The sequence below is a fragment of the Adelges cooleyi genome, unplaced genomic scaffold (assembly GCF_023614345.1).
Source record: "Adelges cooleyi isolate 19-005CV unplaced genomic scaffold, UGA_ACOO_1.1 ACOO_flye_CR_arks_rails_tigmint_CR_PRNA_23, whole genome shotgun sequence".
Lineage (NCBI taxonomy): Eukaryota > Metazoa > Arthropoda > Insecta > Hemiptera > Adelgidae > Adelges > Adelges cooleyi.
The window spans coordinates 15359224-15387140 of NW_026095893.1; the positions used below are offsets into that span (position 1 = coordinate 15359224).

The 27917-nt window shown below is 33.9% G+C and overlaps 2 protein-coding genes across 3 annotated transcripts in view; one reads left to right on the forward strand and one right to left on the reverse strand.

The window, feature by feature from the left end:
* The window catches only part of LOC126836246 (uncharacterized), a 49153-nt gene that overhangs the window by 16309 nt on the left and 4927 nt on the right, over positions 1 to 27917 (reverse strand). For both annotated transcript variants that reach the window (XM_050569484.1, XM_050569485.1), the window contains exons 2-4: positions 26675 to 26918; positions 15898 to 16059; positions 8437 to 10811 (exon numbers count right to left, since the gene is read on the reverse strand). In XM_050569484.1, the coding sequence (XP_050425441.1) occupies positions 8437 to 10811; positions 15898 to 16059; positions 26675 to 26891 (2754 nt within the window). In that variant the 5' untranslated portion in view covers positions 26892 to 26918. The remainder of the gene's footprint in view (positions 1 to 8436; positions 10812 to 15897; positions 16060 to 26674; positions 26919 to 27917) is intronic.
* LOC126835149 (NADH-quinone oxidoreductase subunit F-like) lies at positions 17419 to 18864 on the forward strand. Its single transcript, XM_050567458.1, has one exon. It carries the CDS (start codon positions 17419 to 17421, stop codon positions 18862 to 18864), a length of 1446 nt encoding a protein of 481 aa, XP_050423415.1.

Sequence of the window (27917 nt, forward strand, 5' to 3'; positions counted from 1 at the left end):
ACCAGACTAAATTTGTGTTTTAGAATGTTTTAAATAATAAATTTGCTATTAAAATTTTAGTATTAAGTTATTATCTCTAAACACAACAGAAAGATATTTTTAGTACATTTAAAATAACAGTGAACAACACAATTTGGCAACAAGAACCCATGTATCTATTTTTTTGTTTTTACCGCTGAATCTGAATCTAGCCTCAGAGTTATTTGTCTAGAGCTTCTATTTATTTTTTAAATCAACTCTTAAGTTGTAACATAACGTTTTGAAATATTTTTCAGCGTTTTTGTAAGTTTAAAAGTTTTTAAAAATTTATTTAAAATTGAGCTTTTGGTTTTTTTTTGCTGAATTTAGAAACAGAATCAATGAATTATTTTTTAATATACAAAAGAAAATTTGAAAATTCTTTTTTTTTTTAGTTAACAACAAGTTTAAAATTATTACTAGATGTGCTAAATTAATTTTGGTGAATCGAATCCGGGGTATGTATTCTGGTTTTCAAAAAAAGATAACATTTTGTTGTTTAATTTAATCAATGTATCCAAAGGTCGACTTCAGGCAAACCAAAGTTGTTATAATTATTTTTTGCCAGAAAATAAAGTATTAAGAGTTGACCTCCAAATTACGGACATGGGTTAATAATTAATGTCATAACAATAGCCATACGCGCGCAACAAAGACTGTAATGTGTATATTGTGTTGTTTGATAGTATCGTCACCCCCTGTATAGCCTCGTTCCAAACTACCGGGTACCGCCTACCTGTCACGACGACGCGACGAGCCCTAGTTTTAAGCTGACAGAAACACGGTGCTGTGTGACAAACTACAGATGGAGACAGCAAAGTGAACTTTTTATGGGCTAGCACAATACTGATGCGCTTGCAGCTGTCGATAAAACACGTTTTTATACTACTAACAGCAAAGGAGGGTGATATTTTGCGTACCAACGGTTCATCAATATAAACTTTGTACGGTTATCATGCATATAATATATATTATATACATATATATGCACAGGTATGCGTATGTAGGTCAAACATACCAGTGACCGTTGGCACTAAACTATTACATGATTATAGTTTCGAACGGTTATCAAAAAAGAATTTTGTTATGTTATCATTATTATTATACCAATCGAGGTAATCCTGGACTCATCGTAGGCGTTAATTGGGCCTTATAAATGCTTAGTCCTCTTCTAGCAGAAGCAAAATTTAAAATGAATACATTACACTTATTGCGTCCCGATCAGAACCTAATATATTAAGCTCTTATACAAGGTCATCAGAATTTCATGAGTGTTAAACTTTTTTTTTTAGTCTGATGCTAGATTTATAGGGAGGGGGTAACTTTTGAAACTTAAATAATAATGTATTTAATTTTTGTTTTAATTAAAAACAATCATTTTGACTGGTCGATAACCAGTTTTGAGTTATTACTTTTAAAGTTATTAGAGCTTTAGACTCTAATAACTAGAATTGGAGGGAAGGTATAGTGTAGAATAATTTTAATTGGTTTTCAGTGAGGATATGTAAACGAGTATATTTCAGAATTGTTAATATTTTAAACACTGGGAATTATATCTCTTTATATATACACTATTGTCGATCGACGTTATATTAACAATAATTACACATCAATAAAGCTCTCGACGTCACATTGCTCTTTTTGCTCTTTTACTGCAATTTGTTTCGATATTATTATATTATCTTTTAGATATCGACGAAATAGTAGCTAAAGTATGACGTTTGTCGGATTAATTACCTACACGTTACATTGTGCCAGACCCACACCACACCAGTCATGTGGTGTTCTGGATTTGGCATCAAGTCTTAAAAACTACTTTCCCGTCGTCGCGCCGTACAAAAATAAATACCGGTAAACAGTGCAAAATCAAAATGTACAAGTCTCTACGTTATATATTGTACATTCCCTCGGCATGATAAAAGCTAACGTGTGTTGACAAAAACGCCCAAAGGAGATAGGAATGGTAGGCGTATAACAAAGTTCAAAATAGAAATTATTGATTGGCCTAAATGCAAGCACATTGAGGTCTTATAAACGTTACTATTTTTTAACAATTATTATTCTGATTATATGTTACTGGTTCGACATACCTCAAATAGAGTCCTAACGCTTAACTCGATGTATGTTGTAACACTACAAGTTTTTAAAATATCCCTTTCGAGACATATGCGTATAAATGTATAACCTAAAAATTAAAAATAATATTAGCATACGTATTAGCTGAACTAACTCAAAAAATTAATAGCAAAACCACAAATTTACAAAACAGATTTTTTAGTCCTTTCGGAACATTATTAATTAGGTATTAATTATATGAATTTGTCATTACTATTATTATTTAAAAAGTTAGAATATTAACTTACATATTTGTATAACTAACTAATAATACATATAAACAAGCTTATTATTAATTAGTAAGATATACTTAATATGTATTAATGTCTCCATAAGTTGTTCAGTGGGTCTAATTATTTTCCATGAGGGCCATAGTAAAAAAAACGGTTAAAATTTTCGGTGGTATAATGAGGGGTATGTGTAGAAGGGGGGTAGGTGGGGAATAACTCCTTCTGAAATGTCTTTCTACGGGAAATGTATTATAACAAATTATTTATTTTAACTATTATTAACAATAAAATAACTATTGAAATATTAAAATTATATTTTAAAAAACTTTTGTAATTTTATCGAATTTATTTTACATAAGATATATTATTGTATTTATATTTATTTAACAAAATAAGTATATGAATTAATTATTTTTTAAAATATGCAGACCGCACTTGCGACCGTATAATACACATCACATCACGTCTCAAACTATACTATGAATAATATATTGTTTTCATACACGAGCGATATGTAAGGTTTACAATTTAAGATCAACCAAAAACTTAAGGCAACAATGAAATTGATATTAGAAGAAAAATGACGTCGCCTGTAATGCATATTATTATTGTACAACATGATGTGGGTCCTGGCGAGTACTCGATGCCTTTAATATAAAATTATAATATACTTCTATACCACGTTCGGGTGGGCGGATGCGGTATATATAGTGAATAATTTAGAGAAGGCGGAGGTGGTGACCACATATGTTGTGCAGGAGAAACCTTCTTGATTTTTTTTTTAAATAATAATGTGTTACTAGCGTTGGAATATAAATATATCGTTTTAACTTGTTTACATTTTTTTAATGCAATTATTGTCTGACGTCGCTTGTAAATAAGGCAGTGTAACAACAGTGTGTGAAAGTTATTAAAAAATTACCCATCAAAATCGTCAGGTAAGTCTTACGAGCAAAGCAGAATTCATTCAATAAGGAAATCTGTTCGATTGAGAAAATAAAATAATTTTTTATTTGATTACATAACAACAATGTTAATAGGTTTTTATGACCAACCAACACGCGTTACTATCTGCAGGTTTTATCATAATATCCACTGTCGCCATGAACAACGTGCAAACCGAAAATAAATGTTCAGATGAAACAATTAACAGCGTCTTCATATTATAATAAAGAGTAATAATTACCGAAGTGATGAAATAAAACGACTGAGACAACGCGATACAAACAATACATTAAAGATCACATTATTAATATCACATTTAGGTGTTCACAAAAAGAAAAAAAAACCAAAAAGTAATAGTGGGTCATTCTATTTTTTGTGGTATACACGACACCATTTCGGGTCAGAGAAATGAAACACGAGCGTTTTTTTCTGCACGACAACCGCATAAATATTATACTACTAAATGTGTAGTTGGGCATTTTAGAACTTTTGTCCGTATAATATATCATTACATAAAATAATTGTTACGCAGGTACTATCCAAACAAATATAAACGTTTATACAATGTTTCTATGCAGATATTATTATGTCAAAACAGTGACAGTTTAAAATAATTATTGATAAAAGTGTATGGTTCGAAAAGTACAACAATGTACCACTGCGAAATAATATTAATCTTAAAACTTTAAGATTACTTAAAACCTTTAAAAAAAACTAGGGAAAAAGAAAAAAAGACAAAAAACAATTGCCCTGTTTTTGGGGAAAAAAGAATATTAAAATATTTTGTTTAGCTATAAATTGTATATTCATGTACTTAGCGCCCTTACAACTATTGCTTTTATAATACTACCTGAGCAATATTATTCAATATTCAGACAAAAATAAAATACCCGATAATTTTCATTAACTTACAAACTTGCTTTACTTGTTTAACACATAAAAAAATATTATAATATAATAATGCAATTTTATTATGAAGAACACATTATTGTACGGGGGTTCTCTAGGTATTTCCACAAGGCATTGCGGTCGTACTACTTGTTTTCTCATGAAAAAACTTTGTTGAACTGTATAAAGTATGAACTATAGGTACACAAAATAAACACATCCCAGTCCTCTAAGGCGCCATGGTATACACAAACGCGGATCTACTGCTGTTGATGATTATTTTTTGTGAACTCTATTAGCAAAACAAAACCAACGAGCCTAGAATATTTTATTAAATTTAAAAACTAAATAGGATAATAATTGTATGCTGTGTGCTGAGAATGTCAAACGTCAAATAGGCACATTATTCATTACTGCGACGTCGGTAGCAACGGTATAATATTATTCGTACGCAGTCGTCTAATAAAAACAATAATATAATAATTATATATTCAGCTGAAATACCGACTACAGGCCAACCGACTTCTGGCGGCATAAAATATTGTATTTATGTCGTATCTAATCAATATGAATGCAGTGTGTTCCTATTGGCAAGGCATTGCCGCAATAATAATATGTAGCTGAAATGTGTTGCGGTGGACTTGTTTTTGATATTTTACACACACACAATGTGTGATCACAATTTGTGCAATAGGCGATTGTTTAGAAACAAAAAAAAAATTAAGACTACTAAAAGTTAGTTATTGTTATTATTTTTAAAAGACTAGTGGCGTTATAAATTATGTGTTTGTATATTCCGGTATTCACGGTCGAACCACTAACGATTAATGAATAGTCGTGCTAATAAACAATAAACCCGTTATAGTACAGTAAACTCAATTAATACGATGTGTACTTAAGGTTCACATCGATATCCGTGTATAACACCGGAAACTATTACATTAATTATTAATATAGCACACTATCTAGACTCTAGAGTCTGTCATTTAAAAGCGTATTTCGACACTATAACCATTACAGCTAGTCTAAGCTACGTTTTACAACGCGTGCAAATTCGACATTCAAGACTCCAAACACTTAAGGTAATAATAGTTAATCATTTTTTAGTCTTGAAATAAGGGTTACAATAGTCCTCTTATGATCAAACTTTTAGCCAAATTATAATTTCACTATCAAGTATTACCATTATACTATCACTAGGCACTATCATTATAATATTAATTAACACATTAATTACACTGCACAACACGTTTTTGGAAAATTGAGTAGTTTTAGCATATGCTTACCTACGAATAAAATTAAAGATAAAGATTTGATCTACATATTTGGTAAAGGGTTCTTTTACGATAATGTTACTAGGAACCAAGTCATAGTATTTGAGATATGCTATAAATTCAACGATAAAACTCAATAAGTTATGCTAAAGCTAAGTTGCACGACATTTATAAACATAAAGGCTCATTACATTATTCAAAGTTAGGAACTGCTAAATACTTGAAAATCTGATAAACTCTTCAATGGTCGCCTGTGCAGTAGTTCAGCATAACACAGAGTGTAATAAGATTCTCAAAAAAAGTATCTTGTTACAGTTCTCTTAGGAATATCTTAAATTAGATTTTAGTTATAGAATGTCTTTTTATTTGTAACAATCTCAACCAACATGGCGATACATTTAACGTTTGCTGTAACCGGCATTGTATAATCTTACCAAGTATAATATAACTCTGTGATAATTACTACTATCTATCTCAGCCTATCAATTTTGGTGATATTTTGAACGTTACAATATATTCAGTATACTGGCAAAGAGCTGGTAACAATATTATGTATGCGTATATTAGCTATAATACAATAATAATAATAACACAAACAAAACATTGCAGATCATTGAATAGAATCGGTTGAGAGCACGTGTGGAGTAGGCATACACGCATGACGGACTATCCGGTAAAAGGGTTCAACTACAACGTGCATAGTTAACAGCTATAATAAAAATTTAAAAAAACATACTCAACTCATCGTTAAGTGTTAACAATACACGACCGTGTTTCGCGATGAACGTTTTTTTGAACAGATATGAGCATGTTTAACACGGCGACCGTTTGAGAAAAAGGCAGTGACTATGATGCATCATTTATACATAGATACAGATACAAAAATATCGGTGTCTATATTATACAACTTTATTTGTTGATCAAAAAAAGGCTATCATTTCAAATATGAATAATCATTCAAAAATATTCATCTCGATTAGTGACGATCAATTCGAATAGGCCACGTCATTTCTTAATAGTATTCGCATATAGTGATCGATTCATTGCTAAAATAACATACGTAGGCCGAAATACAATGGTAATGGAAAAATAAACGTCAAAATATTATTATAAAATAATCGAGATATTACTGATCTATAGGCCGTTATTATCAATATCTAAAATTCGCAATAATAATTTAATTTCTCGATCCAAAACATATGAATTTGTTCGGAAAATGAGCAGTACATTATTTCTACTCGAAAACGACGATAAAGTTTGACAACAGACATATTATATTAAGTTATCTCATGGACTTCTCGAGATAACAATTTTATTTATTGCGCACTCGCTGATAGACAAACACTTCTCACCAAGGCCACAAAAATGTAATTAAAAAAAACAGAAATTGCAGTTTTTACAACTTTTAAACTTTTATACCTAAAATTAGTTTTCTATAATACTTCTTTGATTAAAACTAGTTTAAAACTTATATTCGATTATTACCAATAGGCGTTTTATAATAAATTCCTTCTATTAAATTGGTGCCTAATATAGCAATTATAATTAATAATAAGTGGTATTTCTTTAACGACTCCAAAATTTGTTTAATTAGTCTTGAGATGTCATGTTATACACCCAGTTACATGCACATGTTTGATATACTTGGAGAAATACAGCTAATGGTTGAAGTTTTACTTTATATTACTTAAATTAGGGACGCTTAAAGACCGACAATAGTATGAAGTCCCTTAAATAGAAATTAATGTATAAAACAATTTTAACGGTACGAAACACACCCACAACCCTTTCATATTTTATTAATTAAACAACTATATCCAAATGAACGTTTTTTTGAGAAAAGATCTCTTATACTAACATTTTTTTATTAAAGAATGCTTTAAGAGATATTGTATTATAATGCTATAAAATTAGATATTGTTATTATTATTTGTAATTTTTTGAGATAATTTACGTTGCTAAACTTTTCAAACATACTATACAACATTTTATAATTATATATCTACCTAATATATTTTTATCACCAGTGGTTATCGGTCGTTTTACAAGCAACGTAAGTCATGATTTTAATAAATGTCGGTTTTTAAGAATCGAAATATATGTATAATATGTAGGTTTGAAGGCGTTTAAAATATCGATGAAAGGAGAAATTACACTAGTCAGTGACTTATGTTGTTTGAACAGGGGAACCACTTTTCCAAACCTATCAAGTCATACATTGGAAAAACAATAAGTGAAGCAAATAATAAATCGAATACCACCCTGTGACTAGTTATTTTTTTTCATAGGATTAGTTTATACTCAGTTTTTAATCTTAAATGGAAGTCGAGAGCTAGTAATAATAATATTACTGTGTCGCCAGACGTGATATATTCGAGTCGCGATGCTGTACTGCGGCGTATTGATTGTATTCAGACGCACAGTCCGTCCCTTCTCCTCACGTGGGTCGGATGACCCACAAAATTCACTACCACCCTGCTAACCCACATATTGGCACGGTGCTGCAGTTGAGAAAGAGCGGCGTGGCGGGCGGTTTATATTTAAAAGCGTGTGTTTAAAACGAGTAATCGGTTCACCTTCATGTATATTTTCACCAAGCTTAAGTTCTACTATTCAGGACTGTGTTATTAGTCCGAGCATTAAGTTATTAAAGTTACCGTAGGTACACGTTGCCGTTAAAATGTGTAACAATTCAATTTTTGTATATAAACAAGAATAAAAACAGCATTAAAAGATTAACATCGTTTTTGGAACTGTTCTAGAGATAATTTAGTCAATGCTAATAGCAGTAAGCGGGAATAAATTGCAACTGTCGGTTTTTGGAAAAGGGGGCCAGCCAACTATAACGTAGGAACCTTAATGAGACCTTTGGACCGATTACAGTTATGTTCATAATATTATTGTACCCGAATACCGCAACTAAACGTAATTGAGATTATATTATAAAGAACACTTATTGATTGTACCTGAACGGCCGCTTGGTTTTCTTTGTCCAGTAGAAATTCCATTGATTTGGCCCGATATTCCGCCGAAGGCGACGCTTCGACGGGTTGCCTGCTGAGGTCGGTGGGCGCCAGCGACAGTTTGCCAGACGACGCGCCCAGGTCGAGAAGGCTGCGTGCCTTTTTGTTGGGACTGCATCCGCCGCCTATCGTTAAAGACGATGACGAAGTCCTGGTGACGTTCGAGTCCAAGTCGGTCTCAAGTAGACCGGCCCGGCGATCGGGTCGCGACATGACAGCGGCGGGCGACCGCGACTGTAGGGACGCACGACTGCCGGCAGACGGCAGCGGCGGTGGTGGCGGAAGTCGGCCACCGCGATTTTCCTCGTACACTAGGCGTCGGCGCGTAGTAAAACCGTCGCCCGCCGTCGCCACAGGCGCGTGAGGGGGTAAAGGCGGTTTTTTACCCCTGTCGACTGCAGTGGCAGCTTTGGAGACCGCGCCGACGACAGGTTGACGGGACGAAGCGGGCGGGGGAGGTGGCGGCGTATCTGGTCTACTGAGTGCTGGCGCCGCAGCCGAGACCGTTTCGCTGTCAGATTTGGTTTTTTTCTTGTCTTTACTACGCCGGCCGCTCAGCCTGCGTAACGAGAACCGTTGGAAAAATCCACCGAGTTTTCCGCCGATCGATTTCGATTTGGACATGGTGACCGTAGAACTATCGATGTCGTTGGCTCGCGATTGTGCACTGCGGTTGTTGTTGCCGCCGCCATCGACGGCCACCGCCGCCGTCGAACCGGTAGTAGTGGTGGGCGCGCCGCCGCCGCCAATCCTATGCGAAACTGGTGGGGATCCGCCGGTAATGAAATCGAGTCGTTCGCGCAGCTGTTGCTTTTCCGCTAGGCTGGGCTGTTTAGTTCCCGACGAAAGACCGGTCAAAAGTTTCATTACCATAGTATCGATGTTATCGTCTTCCGCTTCGTTTTCCTCTTCTTCCGTTTCCGGAGCGGATGAGACAACTTCGTCAGTCGTGCTGCTGAAACTCTCGCGCCAATTCACTTCAGACACGACCGGACAGAAGTGCACACCTTTGTTGGTGGATGGAGGTACCGCGAGATTGACAAAACTGGTGGTCATCAATAAATTGCTACCCCGGGACGAAGTGGCGCTTAGCGCCGATTCGCTTTCGTAATATATGCGTTTCAGCGAGTGCGATCTGTTAAGCGAAACGGTCGAGTCTATAAATTTTTTTGAACGCAGATAATCGCCAGTGGTCACATCCAAATCTCCGGAGCACAGATTTGGCGTGCTGGACATGGGCAAACGGGACGCCATACTGCCGTGATCGTGGTCGTCGTCGGTGTCGGAGTCCGGGTTCACTGACGACCGTTCTCCCAGATCGGGATAGCTACGCCAGGCAGGGCTAAATTTAGACTTGGTGTCGTACAACGAGTCGACGTTGTCGCCGCCGGTCCCCTTCTCCGGGCCGAGCGCTGCCACATCCCTGCCGTCACCGCAATCTTCAGTTGCCGCCGCCGCTGCCGCATTGGCGAGTATGCTTTTAGTAGACATCTCAAAATAGTTTTCGTCCTCGGCAATCGGTTTGTACGTTTGATGGACGGCCGGTCCTCTGGGCACCTGATCGCCGAAACCGCTATCTTCGCTCAGGTTTTCCGACGACCTCTGTTGTTTGCCGACGGCCGCCAGTTCTTCAGCCTTCTTACAACCGTCCGTCGCGTCTACCATATTTTGTTTCCTAAACGTCGCCGGATCGATAAGGCAGTCTACCGTCTTGTACATGCCGGTACCCACAGGCGAGTTGACCGCGTCGTACTGTTCGTCGTCCCGGCGCAGGTCTTCTAAGCTCTGCGTAACGTCCATGACGATACTATCCCTTTTCCGTTTTTTGCTGGCCGCCGAGTGCACGCTCTCCATGCTCTTGCTCAAGGACTTTACGCTGGAACCGTCGCCAGCTCCATAACTTGAGAACGGCGTACTGCATAGTGTGGTCTCGTCCTCGTCATATTCGTCGCAATCGTCATTCTGTTGTTGGTGTTTCCAACTGTGACGGCGCGACGATACCGCTGATGTTGTCCGTTGGCCGTTCAGCGATTCTGCACTGTTGGTCATGAATGGAGCCGAAGTGGCCGTTGTACGGAACACAGTTTGTTCACATTGTTTTTCTAAGTTTTCGAACTGCAACAGACTGCCACCTCCTGCGTTCACGGTGGTGGGCCACCCTTGTTGGTCCTGAAAGTTACTCCTAAAGAACACGTTGTCGTCGTCGTCGTGTACACCTGGGTCGTTGTTGTCGTATACCGCGAGCGCCACAGCTTTATTGTTGAACAAGTTGAACGGGTCTCGATTAGGTGCTGTCCAGTTGTCCTCTTTGATGAAATCTGTAAAATATTATTAGAAAATGGCATTAGAAAATGTTCTTAGACCCACACACGAAAAAGTACTACTAACTACCAGAAAACGTCATAAGAGTATTATTAAAAATTGACCGAGCAGTCCACGTACTTTGACCAAGGTTAACCAATTTTGGTATTTTACAACGATCATACGGAAGAAATGATATATTTTTTTTTGTTTTCAATTGATAGTATAAATGAGGCGTCTAGTTTCAGAAGCAGCTATACAATTTTTGAACATTTTCACAAAACAACAAATAATTTCTTTAGAACCAACCAAGATTTTCAAACAAATACAGTTTGAATTAGTTGTACTCTTTATTTGATATTCAATCACAGTTTTACATAACATGTAATACATCGTGGTCATTTAAAAAACAAACACGTTGTCAAAATGTCTTAGGGCTGGTTTTGAAACTAGATGCCTCGAATGTTAAAATGTAAAGACTTAATAAGGTAAAATAATTTGACATTTATGTAAATAATTATAAAAAGCTTCACAATATTGACATAAAATTGAGCAATATATGAAAATGAAAAGATACAACTAAAAGGATACAAGAAAACGAAAGTAAATCTACTAAGATAAAATCACAAATAAGCAGTAAACAACGAAAATACAGAGCTGCTAAAGAGAGAAGACTGGTCTCATCTTTGGAGCAAATGAGATGACTATAACTTACCTCTATTATGAATAAAAAATCATTTAATAAATTATAATTAAATTTTTTAGTATTGAAGTAAAGTCCAAATTATATTATTATGATTATGAATGAGGTTTTACACTGGATCGGGCGGTTTAAAGTCAACATACAATATTATAAGGAATATAGTTATTGTGTACGAAGGATGGACGTTAACCGGAGTCTGGTTGTTATAAATATCAATAACACCCCTCTTCAAATCACGTGTTGCACACGTTCCAGAAGAAACGCTCGAGGCCATTAGGGTCGTAATATGAACAGTTAGTAACCACATCCAACACCACGCTATTCGTTTAAGCCACGAGAGATCCATCATCAGGGATGCCTAAACGACACTAAAATGTGTTTACTTTTATATAGTAGTACAACCATAACTTTTGTATAAAAACCAAAAAGTTTTAATTATTAAAATCATTGTGTACACACTTGGCGATCAATTAATATAAGATACTTTATAATTATTAATCAAGGTAGTAGGTTATTATAAATGTTTTCCAAATATTTACAAAAAAATAAGCAGGACAATTCTGTTTTTTTATAAGTTAATATAAAAACTAAAAATATAATGTACATTATGCAGTTGGAAGCTTGTCTTATTTTTTGACAACTATTACTAGTACAAACGAAGAAAAATGTTGTAAATAGATGCTATCATAGTCTAGTAAATAAATTAACTATCAATAGAGACTTAACATTACAGAACTAATAAATGTACTGTAGTATACCATCCTTTATTAAAAATAAAATTCTGTTAAAAAATGACAGTAATGAAACGCTTAATAGATTTGATAAATGTTTGACATTCTTACGGTTACATGCCATTTTATTCGTGCACGAGTTAGAAATTAACATTTGTAAACATGTTCTGAACATATTTATTATGTTATAAACGTTGAAGTTAACATTAATAGAAAGTGAAGACTAATATTATTATACCTTTCGAAGTGTTTCTTTTTAATTTCATTATTACTTTTTTATGTACATTAAATTGAAAACTAAAAATAAAAATTATTTTCCAAAACTCAAATAATGATTTAAATCGGAAAACAATATTTAAAAACTTCACGGGAAGACAGTTTAAGTTCTTGTCTTTTTAAAAAGGTAAACAAATATTTTCTATTTTAATTTTCGAGACAACTGTACTCGAAAAACAACAGGCTTTTGTTTTTTTAATCATTATCAATGAAGGATGTGACAGTTTAAAAAATAAAAAACTACCAAAACTGTATTGTCAATAAATGAACAAAATAGTTACATAAGTTACTACGAAAAATTAACCAAACCAAACCGCCTTAATAAGTAGTATGTGTAACGTCCGCTTAATAGTTAAGAAGTGTGGAAATTATTTGACATGATCAATGTTACATTTAAAGTTCTCGAAAAAAAAAACAATTATTGATAATAAAATATTGAACGGTTAACTATCAATTTAACACAATCAATAGAAAATTTAAGGACGGCCCTGCAATTCCTACTGTAAATTAAACAATATAGTGTACACACAACCGAGTAACGTTGAATCTTCCTACAATACAGCTGCTTCCATCGCGTCTGTCGGATGTGTATGGTAAACGGGGAAAAGGGAGAGGGGAATCCATTAAAAAAAATGTTTCGAAAGCTTTTTGGGCCCTGTTTCAATTTGCGTCAGTGTTTTTGTTTTATAAACCATTATCAAAACAAACATTTACCATACTGATGTACATAAACATAATAAAAAGGGGCACGGCGGGAGTTAGTGTTTGCTGGTACCGGATACACGTCAACGAAATAAAATTGCTCTGGCTTTTTTCCGGGTGGCTACTCTCGACGCGATGTGATGTGATGCGTACAAGTATGCTTGCGAGCTGCTTAGGTTGCCCGCTTTGTTCATTTTAAGGGGCTCTCCTGTACATGTCTTATTATTATTATTAATAATTGAGCGCATGGTTGTGTATATACATATGCATACATACACTATGTATGTAATAGTAGACGAGGCGAATGGAATTTTTTTTTAACAAACCGCGGAATGTGTACACCGACGGACGTTGAGTCATTTACCTCTGTGTTATGTCCCACTGCTGCTACACAACAAGACTGCCCCCGCCCATTCGACTCAGTTATCGTAAAGGAAAATAAATATATATAACCCATATACGCCCGCCTTATCGCTAATCTAACTCCTACAATCATACGATACGACAAAAATACAAGAAGGATGGTCAAAAATAAATACAATTACCTAAGGACAATAAATATCTATCGCTATATAAAATTGATTTTTGTATTGACACAAAAAATTGGGTATGAAAAATTGAACTACTACCTTTGAACAGTCGGACGAATTTAAATAAGATAATAAAATAACTTGAATAATATATTTAATATTTATCTATCATAGTAGATCATTTTTGATTCGTATATAACATTATTTATGACTCAATAAATAAAATACAGTTAATTTATATTTATAAATAACGATTATCTTAGAATTATTTTATATATAATATATTTGTGAATATTTTAGACATTCAAATAAATAATAAATGGCAATTAATTTAAATTAAAAATAATTTTTCCACCTTCATCTAGATGAGAAATGTCAACTTTGTCAATATCAATGCAATATCAGTTGCATTTTTTGAGCATAAACAATCTTTTTTTGGAAGTGAGGAACGTATTACAATAATTTATTATCATAAAGTGTTTACAATTTGTTTTTGCTTAACCAGTGGCATTTGATATTGGTAATTTATTTTTCAGGTCATTTTTTAAATATCACTTGTCCTCTACTTGACCAATTATTATAGCCTCTATAATGTAGTGTCCCTTCAAACAAAAATGTTTTGAATTCACTTTTGTGTGCACTACCTACATAATATAAAATCACTGATTTATTATGATTAACATAATGCGAGAAATGTTTTGTGCATAATATCATCGCGGCTATTAAGCAAACAGGTTTTTTTTTGTGTTTATTTTGCGTAGAGCAGTGGTAGTAGAGAACGAGCCGCGTAGGCGTTTTCCAATTTAACGACGAAGGGCGAAGAAAAAAATGTGTTCTTTATTTTTTGCACTATTAACGTTTACAAACTGTAAAAACGTCATAGAATTAAGCTACACGTATAATACACTTACCCGTTATAACGTTGATGAACGCACAAGTATTTCTTCTTTATCTATCAAGCTTTATTTAGTTTTCCATAATACATTTATTGAATCATTTAATAACCATCATTATTGGTCAAATAAGGTTAGGTGTTGTATTTTCGTGTAGTACACGACGAATAAAATCAAATGTGACGAATTCAACTGAGAATTGGCCGACGGTGGATCTCTATAGAGTAATGATTTAAGCATGTAGAGTAATGCAAATTTTAAATTGTAATTATAATGATTATACAGGAATTACCTAATGCATTAAGTATTTCGATTAAAATCATTTTCGATATACTGTTAATTAGTGAAACAAACAAGGCATCTTAAACGACTCGGTTCGTATAAACAACTCTAGCAATTCATTATCAATAATATGACCAGACCAGTATTTACATTGTACATCAATCGCCACACTATACATTCACTATAGCCAATACAGAACGAAACTATTTCTGCTAGGTGACGTATTAAAGAATTTGGCACGAGGTAGAACGAGATCATTTGTCTTAGACCGACTTGGCTTTGGGTTGCTTTGAACGTCATACTCCACAATCGTACAGACATCCCATATTATAGCCTTTTTAGATCGTTTTCATCAAACAAAACCGTCAGCCTATTTAGCCAAAGGACGTATCTCCACAGAAATCAATTTTCGGTATATTACACACACTATTTGAAAGAAAAAAAACTATGCGTCGGCTGGTAGGTATAATAATGATTATATTTCAGTGTTTTTTTCCCATGAAACGTGTGATAATAAACAGTAAGCAACTGTCATTAAAATGTATAGAGCAAATTTAACATTTTTTTTTTTATTTTAGAGTGAAAATTGGTATTTTGGAGTTACGCCCATTGCTAAATAGACTGACGAAATGTGGCATTATATTGAAAAATATTTTAAACGAAACGTTTAGTTGTAAAGTATGATTATTACATCAAATTCGTTTAAGATTTGTGGTATTTTGCCTAGGGAACGACGAACTTTTCAGTGTATATACTACTATGATAAATAGTAATATTAAAAAAGTGTACAAGCTATGGCGTTTGCGGGCGTATACGAACTTCAAGGTCAGATAAATATTATTCACGGGCGTGTCGGATTTTGTATTAGCGTTATTTTTAATAGCATACGGTGTTATATTTTGACCGTCCACGTCGAGATGGTCACCGCAGTAAATTATCGCTTGTTTTTTTTTTTTAATTAATACAACGTCTTAAATGTTAATTACCTTCTTCGCTGCTTCTCTCAGAGTCGGTTCGCAAATCGTCGGATGTTTCTTCGAGGATTGTCTCCAGGAAAATATACGACGTGCTTCTACCAATATTGCCGCCGTAATTGCTCTGATTAAACGAAGACCAGCTATCATCGTCACCTTCGCCAAGATCGTCGTCTATGTGCAACACAACAAACAAATAAACACAATTATTTTTCTGATAATACAAAAAAAAAAAAAATGATGTTTTCAGCGTAAAAACAATTTTAAATCGTCAATTAAAAAGACAGCGCAAGTAATATACATTTGTGACGACAGTTGTAACTTGTAGGCAACTAAGTGCACACACAAAAACAAACATTATGATGAGTTACTTGTTCCCCATTAGTCATTACAAACAAATATATGCATTAGGTAACAATTGAAAAAAAACTATTGATACGATTGTAAGTTAAGAATACATTAACGGGTGTACGTCAAATGGAAAACGCATACCTTAAGGTAAGGTTCAAATATTGTTCGTCCAAAGTCTAAGCATGTGTGACTATCGTACTGCGAGTCAAAATTAATTTTGTAAAATTTCTCTTTAAACCTTAATGACCCAAACTTTAAACTCCAAGTACACAAATGTTCAAAATTTTTTTATTAAAAAATTATACATGTAAACAAAATGGTATGTTTTAGTAGATACTAATATATTATATGTCAATATAATCAAAACATATTAGTATGTTAATTAATTCCTTTATTTTTGTTGATAATAAATGTTGTCTGCGTTAAAATACGAAATGTATAATATTAATTATATTAGGTCTAATAATTCTACATTTTGTTATCTTTTACATAACAAAGTAATTTTAAGAACATATTATTGTATTACATATTTTTATATATTATTGTATACATAAGTTAGTAATAAGAGTTCTGAAAAATAATATTTTATTTTTGCGGTTACTCCTATTTGTATGATGTGTAAAGCGACAAAATTTCTTTGACATTATACTTTGTCTTTAAAACACATCAATGCCCGGTACTAATATCTGACCGTGTGAACATTAGGTATATTACTAAGTCATGTTATATCGAGAGCCGAAACATTTTAATAATGTATTCAATTTTGTTGTTTTGAAGTTACAAAATGTATACACCATGTACACATCCAAAAAACCATAATTATTGTTTATAATAATTTATCAGCTAATGATACCAGAGAGCGAGGGAGAGAAAGAAAGAGAGAGAGAATAAAAAACTAAAAACAGAGAGATATTAAGTTCTTGGAAGTGTAAAAACCAAAGACCCTATTAAATTTCTTTGGCAAAAGATGTTCCGTAGTTTTTTTTTCCAAGATAAAATCCATCAGATTGAATCGTTACTCTCTGGAAAACGACGAACGGCCATTGAATTCTATAATATTATATTGCTGATAATGATGACACGTATTATGCCAGTTATGTTACAATAATGTTATTCTATTAAATGCCATATTTATTTATTATTAATAACTGTGGACGTTAGTTATTTTGCGGCGGTGCAAGTATGTCTTTTCATTGCGGCGTTGGACTATTTAACGCGGTAAGTAGGTCGTTGTACAGTAAACCCATCGGCCGAACGCGGACTTTGTGCACCGCAGTCAAGGCTGACCAGAAAAAGCCGGAGGAACCGATCAACAACGCGCCGTTAAAGGATGAGGACAGGATATTCACGAACATCTACGGACAACGGCCGTGGAGCCTGAAGTGTGCGATGGAACGCGGCGACTGGTACAAAACCAAAGAGCTGATTCTGCGCGGACAAGATTGGATAATCGATGAGATAAAGGCGTCCGGCCTCCGTGGACGAGGTGGCGCTGGTTTTCCGACGGGCGTCAAGTGGAGTTTCATGAAGACGCCGCCGGACGGCCGGCCCAAGTACTTGGTCATCAACGCGGACGAAGGCGAACCCGGCACGTCCAAAGACAGACACATACTGCGGTACGAACCACACAAGCTGATCGAAGGTTGCGTACTGGCGGCCAGGGCAATGGGCTCGTCCACGGTGTACATATACGTGCGGGGCGAGTACTACACGGAGACCGTCAACTTGCAGCGTGCGATAGCCGAGGCGTACGCCGCAGGCCTGGTCGGGACTAACGCGTGCGGTTCGGGTTACGCAGTCGACATTTTCGTCCAACGTGGCGCCGGGGCGTACATATGCGGCGAAGAGACGGCACTGATCGAGTCGATCGAAGGCAAAGCCGGCAAGCCGAGGTTGAAGCCTCCGTTTCCGGCGGCCGTCGGTCTGTTCGGGTGTCCGACTACGGTTACCAACGTTGAAACTGTAGCGGTGGCACCGACTATATTGCGACGCGGTGGTCCTTGGTTCGCCGGGTTTGGTCGCAATAAGGACACGGGCACAAAACTGTTCTGTTTCTCGGGACACATCAACCAACAGTGTGTAGTCGAGGAGACTATGTCCATGCCGTTGAAAGAGCTCATAGAACGACACGCGGGCGGCGTGATGGGCGGCTGGGATAATTTAAAGGCCGTCATACCGGGCGGATCGTCCGTACCCATGCTCACACGTCACGACGCCTCAGACGTGCTTACTGACTACACGGGGCTATTGGCAGCCGGCAGCGGACTGGGCACCGGTGCGATCATTGTCATGAAGAACGACACCGACGTCATTAGAGCCGTGGCTCGGCTAAGTTTGTTCTACAAACGGGAGTCATGCGGCCAGTGTACGCCATGTCGGGAAGGCACCCACTGGCTGGTATCCATCATAGACAGGCTGGTCGTAGGAAACGCCAAGCCTGCCGAAATAGATATGCTTCTCGAGCTAACCAAACAAATGGAGGGCCGAACGATATGCGCTCTGGCAGACGCGGCCGCATGGCCTGTGCAAGGATTGATAAAGAACTTTAGACATGAAATCGAAGAACGCATCAAAATATATAACGACAAAAAAATGCTTCCTGAAAAAAATAAGTTGTCTTGTTCGTAAATCGACATTACATATATTTTATTATAGGCATTTTGCGTTAATAATAAAAAATAAACTTTATTTTGTGAATATAAATATTAAAAATTCAAAAGTAACATTAATTTCCGTATTCTATTAGTCGGAGTGAAACATTAAGTTTTAGTTAAATAAGTAATGAATTCGTATCACAAAATAATGGACGATTATTCAATATATTTATTATTAATATTATTAAGTAATGACATCTTATAAAAAGTTCTTTATACACTGTACAACACAATTTAAAAACAAAAATAATTTTTTAATTTTGTATACTGTTTCTTCATTTACGACCTTATAGGTCGATTTGACAACTCGTTTTAAGAGAGATAAAGTGCGGTTGAGTAATGCATGCAGATAAATATACTAGTACACCCCACCCTTCCTCTTAAAATTCCTCTTTAAAATCTAATAACTTTAAAAAAACTGATTTAAGACTGGTTATGGACCAGTTCAAAATGTCAGCAAATTAATCCTAATAAAAAAAAGTAATTAAATGTACCTACTTATTACCATTTAAGATTCAAAAGTTACACTCTTCTCCTACCCCCATCAATCTGACTTCCTACTGAAAATTTGTTTTTAAAACTTTAAATTATTGTTTTGATGAAAACAAAAAATGTATCAAATGTTATTTTTTTTAAAAAAATTTAAAAATTAAGTGATCAAAAGATTAGGTGTAAGAACTAAGATGTTTGAACGATCGTGAGACAAATATTTTTGAATGAATGTAACTGATAAAAATGTAGACAAGAAAATAGGGCAGCGTATATTATTATATTGCCAAGTAATTAGAGGCGATAGCAATAAACCTTGGATCGTAGGAGTGTCCAAAGAAAAATGCTAAGAGTAAATAGGATTGAGATAATTCGAGTATTACAAGAAAATGTACTCATCTTAAATTCCTAACTACGTAACATATTATTATTAATATAAAATGATATAGTTATGATGAATTGTTAATATTGTGTATTATTTGACATTGTATGATTAAAATACAGTAGTAGATAAGGTAAAACAGATTAGGACAAACCGAAAAAAAAATATGATCGGAGTTAACCGAGAAGGTTTTTCAGTTAATTAAGCCAGATGTTTTTATGGAATAATGTTGTATGTCGAAGGTGAAGATTATGGACTGTCCCGCATCAAATATTAAAGGAAAAGAGGCAAAGTAGAATAATAAATGACTTCCAACGATTTAGGATAAAACAGTTTTTCTAAATGTATATTGCCATAAATAACAATTATTTTTAACTGCGTTAATCGCAACCAATTGACAAGGTTGCGAGATCACGATTTGTATCATAAGTCGTTGATTATTCGTTATTATTACATTTGTATACTAATCCGCGCACTGCTTTGTATTCACAGCACAGTTTGCAATTGTTGCAATTTCATAGGATTTCCCATCGTTAAACTAAAATTATTTTTCATTTTTTTATTTTATCAACGTAGTGCATAAACATATAACTATGTACGCGTGGGCTTACGATGCATTGTTCTCGGAAATTACATTTTTAGTGTATGTTTTTTTATATTTTTTAAATTAATAATAAAACTCACATGAAAACACACACACTGTTTGGGTTTTTATAACTTTCATTTTTTTTTTATCATACATAATAATTTATCATAATTATTTGTATGTACCAATAACGGTTATTCCGCCAAACTAATTATTATACAAATGTTTATAGGAAACATTATGTAGAAACAAAACGGCTTTTCAAAGAATAAAATGATTATTATTTTTTTATTATTCATTTCTTGAATATATGTGTTAAGTGACGTAGTATATGAGTTTAGTGGCGTAGAATATTTAAGCTTTTAAAGTCCTATATTGCTTCGTGAATATGATAAACTGATTAATTTGGAATGCACAACACTTTATTGGTTCCATAAACCCTCATTGGAACACTGTGGTTAGAATTAATTATACTCAACAAATTATTTAGGAAAATCCTAACCGATTGCGACATAACGTCATCGAAACTGAGTTTATAAAACGCATAGAATAATTATGTAAAAAATCCTAATTTGTTTTTTTTTTTTTTGTAGTTAGTTATATCCGTTTCTACCGTCTGCGTTCTATTTTTAATTTACAAAATACCGTTTAACATTTTTTTTTTTAATCGACAACCTATAGTAAAACATATTATTCCACGTTGTCAAGTCATTGCAGTGGCAATCAAAACGCGGAGCATGTTGCCTCGGCCTAAGGTCATCTCATCATCACTGATCGCAGACCATGAACGCAACAATATTAATAATAATACCTACGAATTATTAACGTTAGTATATAATAATAATATAATATACGTTATATTAATACAGGTGATTTGTTTAAATGACCCCATACCGTAGGGTTTAATTAGTAATTACAATTTTTATTTCCGTAGTGTTTTGATCTCAATGAATCATAATTTTTAATGTTTATAAGTCCCCTCTAAAGTTAATGATTTTTACATAAACTTATAAAATTATAAATAATTAGATAGGTAGTTAATGTATAAGGTAACCCGTTTTTGTTTGGTCGGCGTTTACATTATACGGTACTTAACTGGAACCTATAAGGTCACCCATGAAGTTGTGATAAGATTGATTGACCAATAGGCAGTGATTACATAAGCTATATAAAATAATATTAGAAAAGATACGAACTCCCAAGTAGAATAAGTTAAGTTAGCATAATACTGGTCGACATTTCTCGAACTCTCTAATTCATTTTTTGTTACATTCTTCTAAATTAACATGCAAAACCATTTCGTTTAGAGTAATGAATTTATGTAATGTTATTTGTTCAGCCGAACAATATGTTTTCTGTACTTAAAAGTTGTACTCAGTCGTTGGGCGGTCAACCGACTAAAGAAAGAGATGGGCACCCGACTGGTGAGGAAAGGAAAGGTAAAACCACCGCACCATAAATCCCCGTACCCCCGGGATCTCGTTAAAAACAGGAGTTATCAAAACCTATCTATAAGTTTGTAGGAAAAAAATAAGATCACCACGTTGTTGCATGCCATTCAATCACGAAATGTTCCAGAAACTACTACTTCAGTGTATATTTTAAAGTGATGTTAGTATACAATAATGTATGTACCTATAGAATATGTACTATAGGTATAAGTTTCGTCCATTATCGTTAATAAGCTTAGCCCAGCCGCCCCGTAATTAAAAAAAACATCAACTAGTTTTTATCTGAAGTAAAAATAATAATTTTGAATTTAAATGCAAAAAATGTGTTTTGTTGTTTTGGTAATCGTATAATCTGTTATCTATACATTGTTTTTTTTAACTTGAAGAAAGTCTTCAAAGAAACGTTTTATTTTTTATTTACCCTATAAAACCACAAAGTTAAAATTATTTTTATGGTACAGTTTTACAGATAATAAACTATTATCCAGACAGAGTCAACGTTATGGTTTTGTAGAGTTGGTTTTGAACACTAAAAGCAATTTGAAAAAAAAAATGGTAATTTTAACTCTTATTGCGGCAAATCAAAATTGAAAATATTTTTAGAATACACAAACATTTAATTTCTATTTATAATATCATTAGTTATAATTTAATTTATTTATTGTATGATAATTATTAAAGATGAAATGTCCATGTAAATTTCTTATTACCAAATTTTATTGAGTGGATTTACCATCGTACATTTAATGGAATAATTTAAATATACTGTGATACACCGTGTAAATGTGTAAATAGAGATTTATATAAAATCATATAACTACCCGATTACCGAATCTTTCCCTAACAATACAAATATTAGTACTTGTAAGTGATCTTGGCAATTTATTTGCCGAACCAAATTATTGTTATATTATAGACTTTAGGTTTGCCGATCATGGCACGAAGACGGTGTTCGGTTATTTCGTTTAATGATCATAAAAAAACTGGCACGCAGTGAACGGCAACGGCGGCGGCGTTGGCGGCACAAGGAGTGGAATGAATTTAAAAACTGCAAGTAGTTGTAGTTTCCGTGAAACCAACTAACGGTAGTAATACACAGACTCCACTCTGCCCCGTTGCTTCTCTCGTTGGCCTCTTTCTATATAATACAGATACCGCAGCTCTCTTCCACAAACATTTTTTTATCTTTTTCTTTTTTTGCCCCGACCATAAACTACATTATTAGTTATTACTCACTCGCTTGCGCTCCGATGAACCAAGCTTGACAATAAATCGCGTACAGCTGTTCAAACAAACAGGTATACAATCCGTCGCGTTCGTCTAAGCTTTAGGCTGTTGTAGTAAAGCCATTATATTATTATATCAAGCATAATGTCTAAATTTTAAAAAAATAATCGATTTTGCATTATAATATATATATTGACAGCTATAATATGTAAACTGAATAAATAACAAAAGGTTTTCAGTGGATTTATATAATATAATATATTCAAAGCTTTGACCGAGTGGCAGAAAATGAGCCGGATGACCGTTTCATACCTATGACAATGTGTGATTTGCACACACATTAAACGGTTATATTTCGTAGAGAGTTGGCAAAAAATACAAAAAACCGAATGGGCCAGAAAATGCCTAAAAGGTTCCCAGGTGCAAACCCAAAAAAAAGGTCAGACTTTTAAAAACACCGGGTTATTGTCAACTCGTATTTATTATAGTTTGCATATAGGTAAATTTAAAATTAAAAATAACTCGTGTCTAAACATCAGAATCGTTACCCTTTCGAAAATTAAAATAACTTATGGAATTTATGAACAATATATAAATACTATATATTATATACATACTGATTCCCGGGCACCTTTAAAGTCTCAATCCGTGTGGGAAACTAATAAATGGCGATTTTATTTTCGAGGCAAGTACACGCCTCGAAGAAAATACATTTTTAATAAGTATTAAGACATACATTGACAGATTAATTAATCTCTACCTAACCTAACCACATTTTTAAATCCTGTTTTTCTCTTATAATCGTATACTACTAGAAGGTCAAGGACGCTTCGAAGTGCTACCAGTTATGAGCTAATATAATTACTCGATAAACAAAATATGACAGTTATTTTCTTTAACATCTGGATTTCGGCACTATGCATTTTACACTATCATCTTTCTGCTGGGTAAGCTCGAGTGGAGATGTTTTATTTAGCGGACTATGATTTCAGCTGAATACTACTCTAACAAGTTTCAGTTAATTTTTACACAATCATCAGTCTCAACTCGACTCGTCACCAAAATAGTCATCAAAATCATTTCTTAATTTTTAAGAAATTTATAATTGTTGCAGGTACATACTATTATATTTTAAATATTGATTTCGAGCCTTAATTTAAACTACACATATTTTCTTATGTAATATATTAATGTTTGGTAAAATGCCATTAGCACGAATACAATATATTTTTCAATATTAATACAATATTTCCAGTAAATCATTTTTTTCTACAAAAAATCGTTTAAAAATTTACGGGAATGGAATTATTATGTGTTAGACTTCAAATAAAAGAGAAGATACTGATGAACTAATAATGTGGTTGCGCTGCTAATTCGTTCGTTTAAAAATATATATCAGCAAATTTCCAAACGACTGGCCCGATTAACTAGGCCTATAATGACTGCTTGAGTGATTACAATTACGGAGGAATTCACCTCTAAACGTTTAATTCTTTTTTTTTTCCTAAACATTCTAACTCCCAAGTTTTAAGTTTTTCAATACGTTTTTGTATAATTACCTATCCCTTTCTCGCAAATTGATTAGCCGTCAATACATAAAACACAATCTCTCGTAATGATCAAATAATAAATCGTTACAATAATAAAGAAGAAATTGGACTTGGCCAGTCATTCGATTCAGAATAATTATAAATGACGCAGCTTCAACATTTCACTATATTCTTATTGTTTAAATAAAAAGCAGAAAACTTTATCAATAGACGGTTGAATAAACAGTACCGATACGGTACTGAGTTACCAGTTACATTTACGGTTTTTAAATAGGATTATCTCATTTTTTTTTTTTACAAAGATACCAGAGTTTTGTTTAACTTTGTATGGTATAAATTTCAATAGCAGACTCGGTGATTTCAATCGTGTCTATGTTCCGTTATCTCGGCCAACTTCTGGTAAGGACAAAGGAATTATTATTATTTGACCTGTGGCCGCAATTTTATATTCTAAGTGTGTGTTAACGCTCTTCATTTCCTTGTACGATAACTTTCACTAGTGTCTTTTCGTGTTTTAATGGAATAGATAATAAATACCTACATTGGACTTTTTTTTCGTCCGAACGTGTGCCACTACAGATCGCTATGATTAGAGACTGGTACAGTCGATGCCAAACGCCAAAGAAGAATGCGCGAAGAACGTAGTCGTTGCAGTCATCAATCATCGGACTCGAGTTAATAGCCACGACAACTTGTTAAAAATCTTCTATGTCAGTACTGAAATTGCATACCTACATTTTGAGTCCAGCCATCGTTTCCGGGCGAGTTGGCAATAACCCGCCGGTTTTTTTTTTTAAAGCCTGATACAATTATGTTTTTACTCTTTTCGGTATATCTAAGTCAAATAAAACCCTTTGAAAAGCCCGCTAGGTAAAGTGTTTTTTTGGTAACTGAAGCCGACTTGACACCCACGTCTTCTAGTGTGTTATAGAACTATTATGTCCTCGTGAGACAGAAGAGGTTCAACGCACTCGACGTTACAACAATATGATTGGACATGCGGTACGGCAACATTCACTATAATTTTGCTTAGTACTCGATATTATAAATATATATATATATATATATATACCTTATTATTGTATTATATGCACGCATAAACAAGCGTGTTGCGTTACTCTATCCGCAAGTACTCATACAGGTAATAATAATATTAATAAATGTTAAACGGCTACTATAATGGCTGTTTAACCGTTGTAGTGAGACAAACGAAATGGATTAATATAATTTAATTATAATACGACTAAAAAAGAAAATATTTTCAGAGCGCCTTTAATCAAGTAAATCGACTATATTTAGATTCCTCATACGGTCACTTTTTGTATTGTCACATTTTTTCACCTAGTATGTTACTATTATCAGCTACCCAAGTATGATATATTATTTAATAATTATCCTGCACAAAAAAGTATTGGAACAAAAATCATAATATATACATTTTAACACAGCAATTTATTCTTTTAATCGCCTTTAAGTTATAAACAACTTGCAGAATAAAAACCTAATTTAAGTAATATTTTTCAAACTGTACTAACACAAAACGAAAAAACCCTTAAATGAAGTGGCGAGAGCCCAAAGGGTATTAGTGACTGTCATAGAATTTTACAGGAGAGCAAAATAAAAATAATTACTTCCGTGAACTTAAGTTGGTGATATTTATCAGTACAAACTTTTAATTTATATTAGAATAGGATTTATAACAGAAATAGGATACATTGACAAATAACATAAAACCAAAAACTTGTTTTTAAATGTCACTTCAATATCCTTGGTTTTCAACACTTTATATTTTTAGGCGTTTAAGAGCAACTGTACAGCTCGTTTTCCTCATGGGCTTCACGTGGAAAATGAAAAATTGTCGCCAGTGGTTAGGTTTTTTGTCCATGTACGAACGGCAATGACACAAAACGCCAACAGAGAACGTCGTCAACCGTTTAAAATAATGAACGCCGCGCACCAACGACAGCGTTTGTTACAAATACACTTGTCCTTTGAGTTATATACAATAACAACAACAATAATATAATATAATATATATATATATATTGTATATTTATACGTGTGTAAAAATATATCATGTATAATATAATAGTTATTACCATTGTTGTCGTCGTCGTCTCCGTTGTAATAGTCCGCCTGATCAACGGAATCAAATGTGATATGATCGTTTTGTTGGCCGTGGTGGAGATGGCGGTGACCACCACTTCCACTACCTATGACTGTCGGTTGCTGGAGCCCGTACGCAGGAAGCCAGTGATTAGTTCCAGCAGTGTCAAGCTTTTCCGACCAGTCACTGAACGCGATATTTTCGGCCATAGTATCCACTGCACAGTAGTTAACGGCCTGCGAACAATAAACACACACACACACATATGAGTATTATAATATATTATAACCAAAACGATTATTTTTTAATACAATCTAACGAAATCTACTTCATAAACTATACGTAGTAAATACAAAAAAAATACAGCGGGTAATTAACAATCCACACATTTTTTTCTAATAATAATTGCAATTTTGTAATTTTTCTTTGTGATAACGATTTTGCTTATACTATACAATTTATCTATTTATTATTAGTGGCATTAAGTTCTGGTTATCATTATGGAGTATCTTAGGATAAGTCCTAATGGTGTCAACCATTTTCTCAAAAATTAGCTTTCAGCATAAGAAATAATATAATGTATTTTAAATAGTCAACGGCAGAACGCATTTAATAATGACGGTTTACTAAGGTATCTAGGATGTCTAGGAATCTAGTTCTGACGTAAAATCACCAGCGTACCACGATAGACGTCATTTACTGTGACGCAATGGAAGACAACAGATATCCTCGAGTAAAAATATAGTATGGTTATATTAGTTCAAACCTCATACGCGGAGCACACCACTTGCTATTTTTTTTTTAAAAAAGATTTATTACATTTTAATTTTTTCTTTTTACAATACTAGATCCTTTATGAAACGAAAATGCTAAAAATTAATCATTGAGAATTACCTCCATACCCAGAACGTTTACATTTTTTATCATCAAGTTAAAACCAATACTTTCTCAGCTATCGAAACTAAAAAACGTTATTGAGATTTTACAGTTTGTAAATAAAATGTTAATAACATACTTAGTAGAATTCAAATGTTTTAATAATTTTTATAGGTTTGTTAAAGAAATTGACTAGGTCATTTAATTTAGATACCTGGTTTTTTTGGTTTGTTTCGTAACATTATAAAAATACCGTGATCGGTGTTTTTTTTATAAATAGGTACTATTATTACTTTATAACAATATATAACAATACTTCAGTACGGCAAAGAGCTAAGGCTATATTGCATCATGCTGTA

What these genes read in the sequence shown, in the direction of transcription:
- LOC126835149 (XM_050567458.1), top strand. Translation starts at nt 17,419, where the DNA reads ATGTCTTTTCATTGCGGCGTTGGACTATTTAACGCGGTAAGTAGGTCG.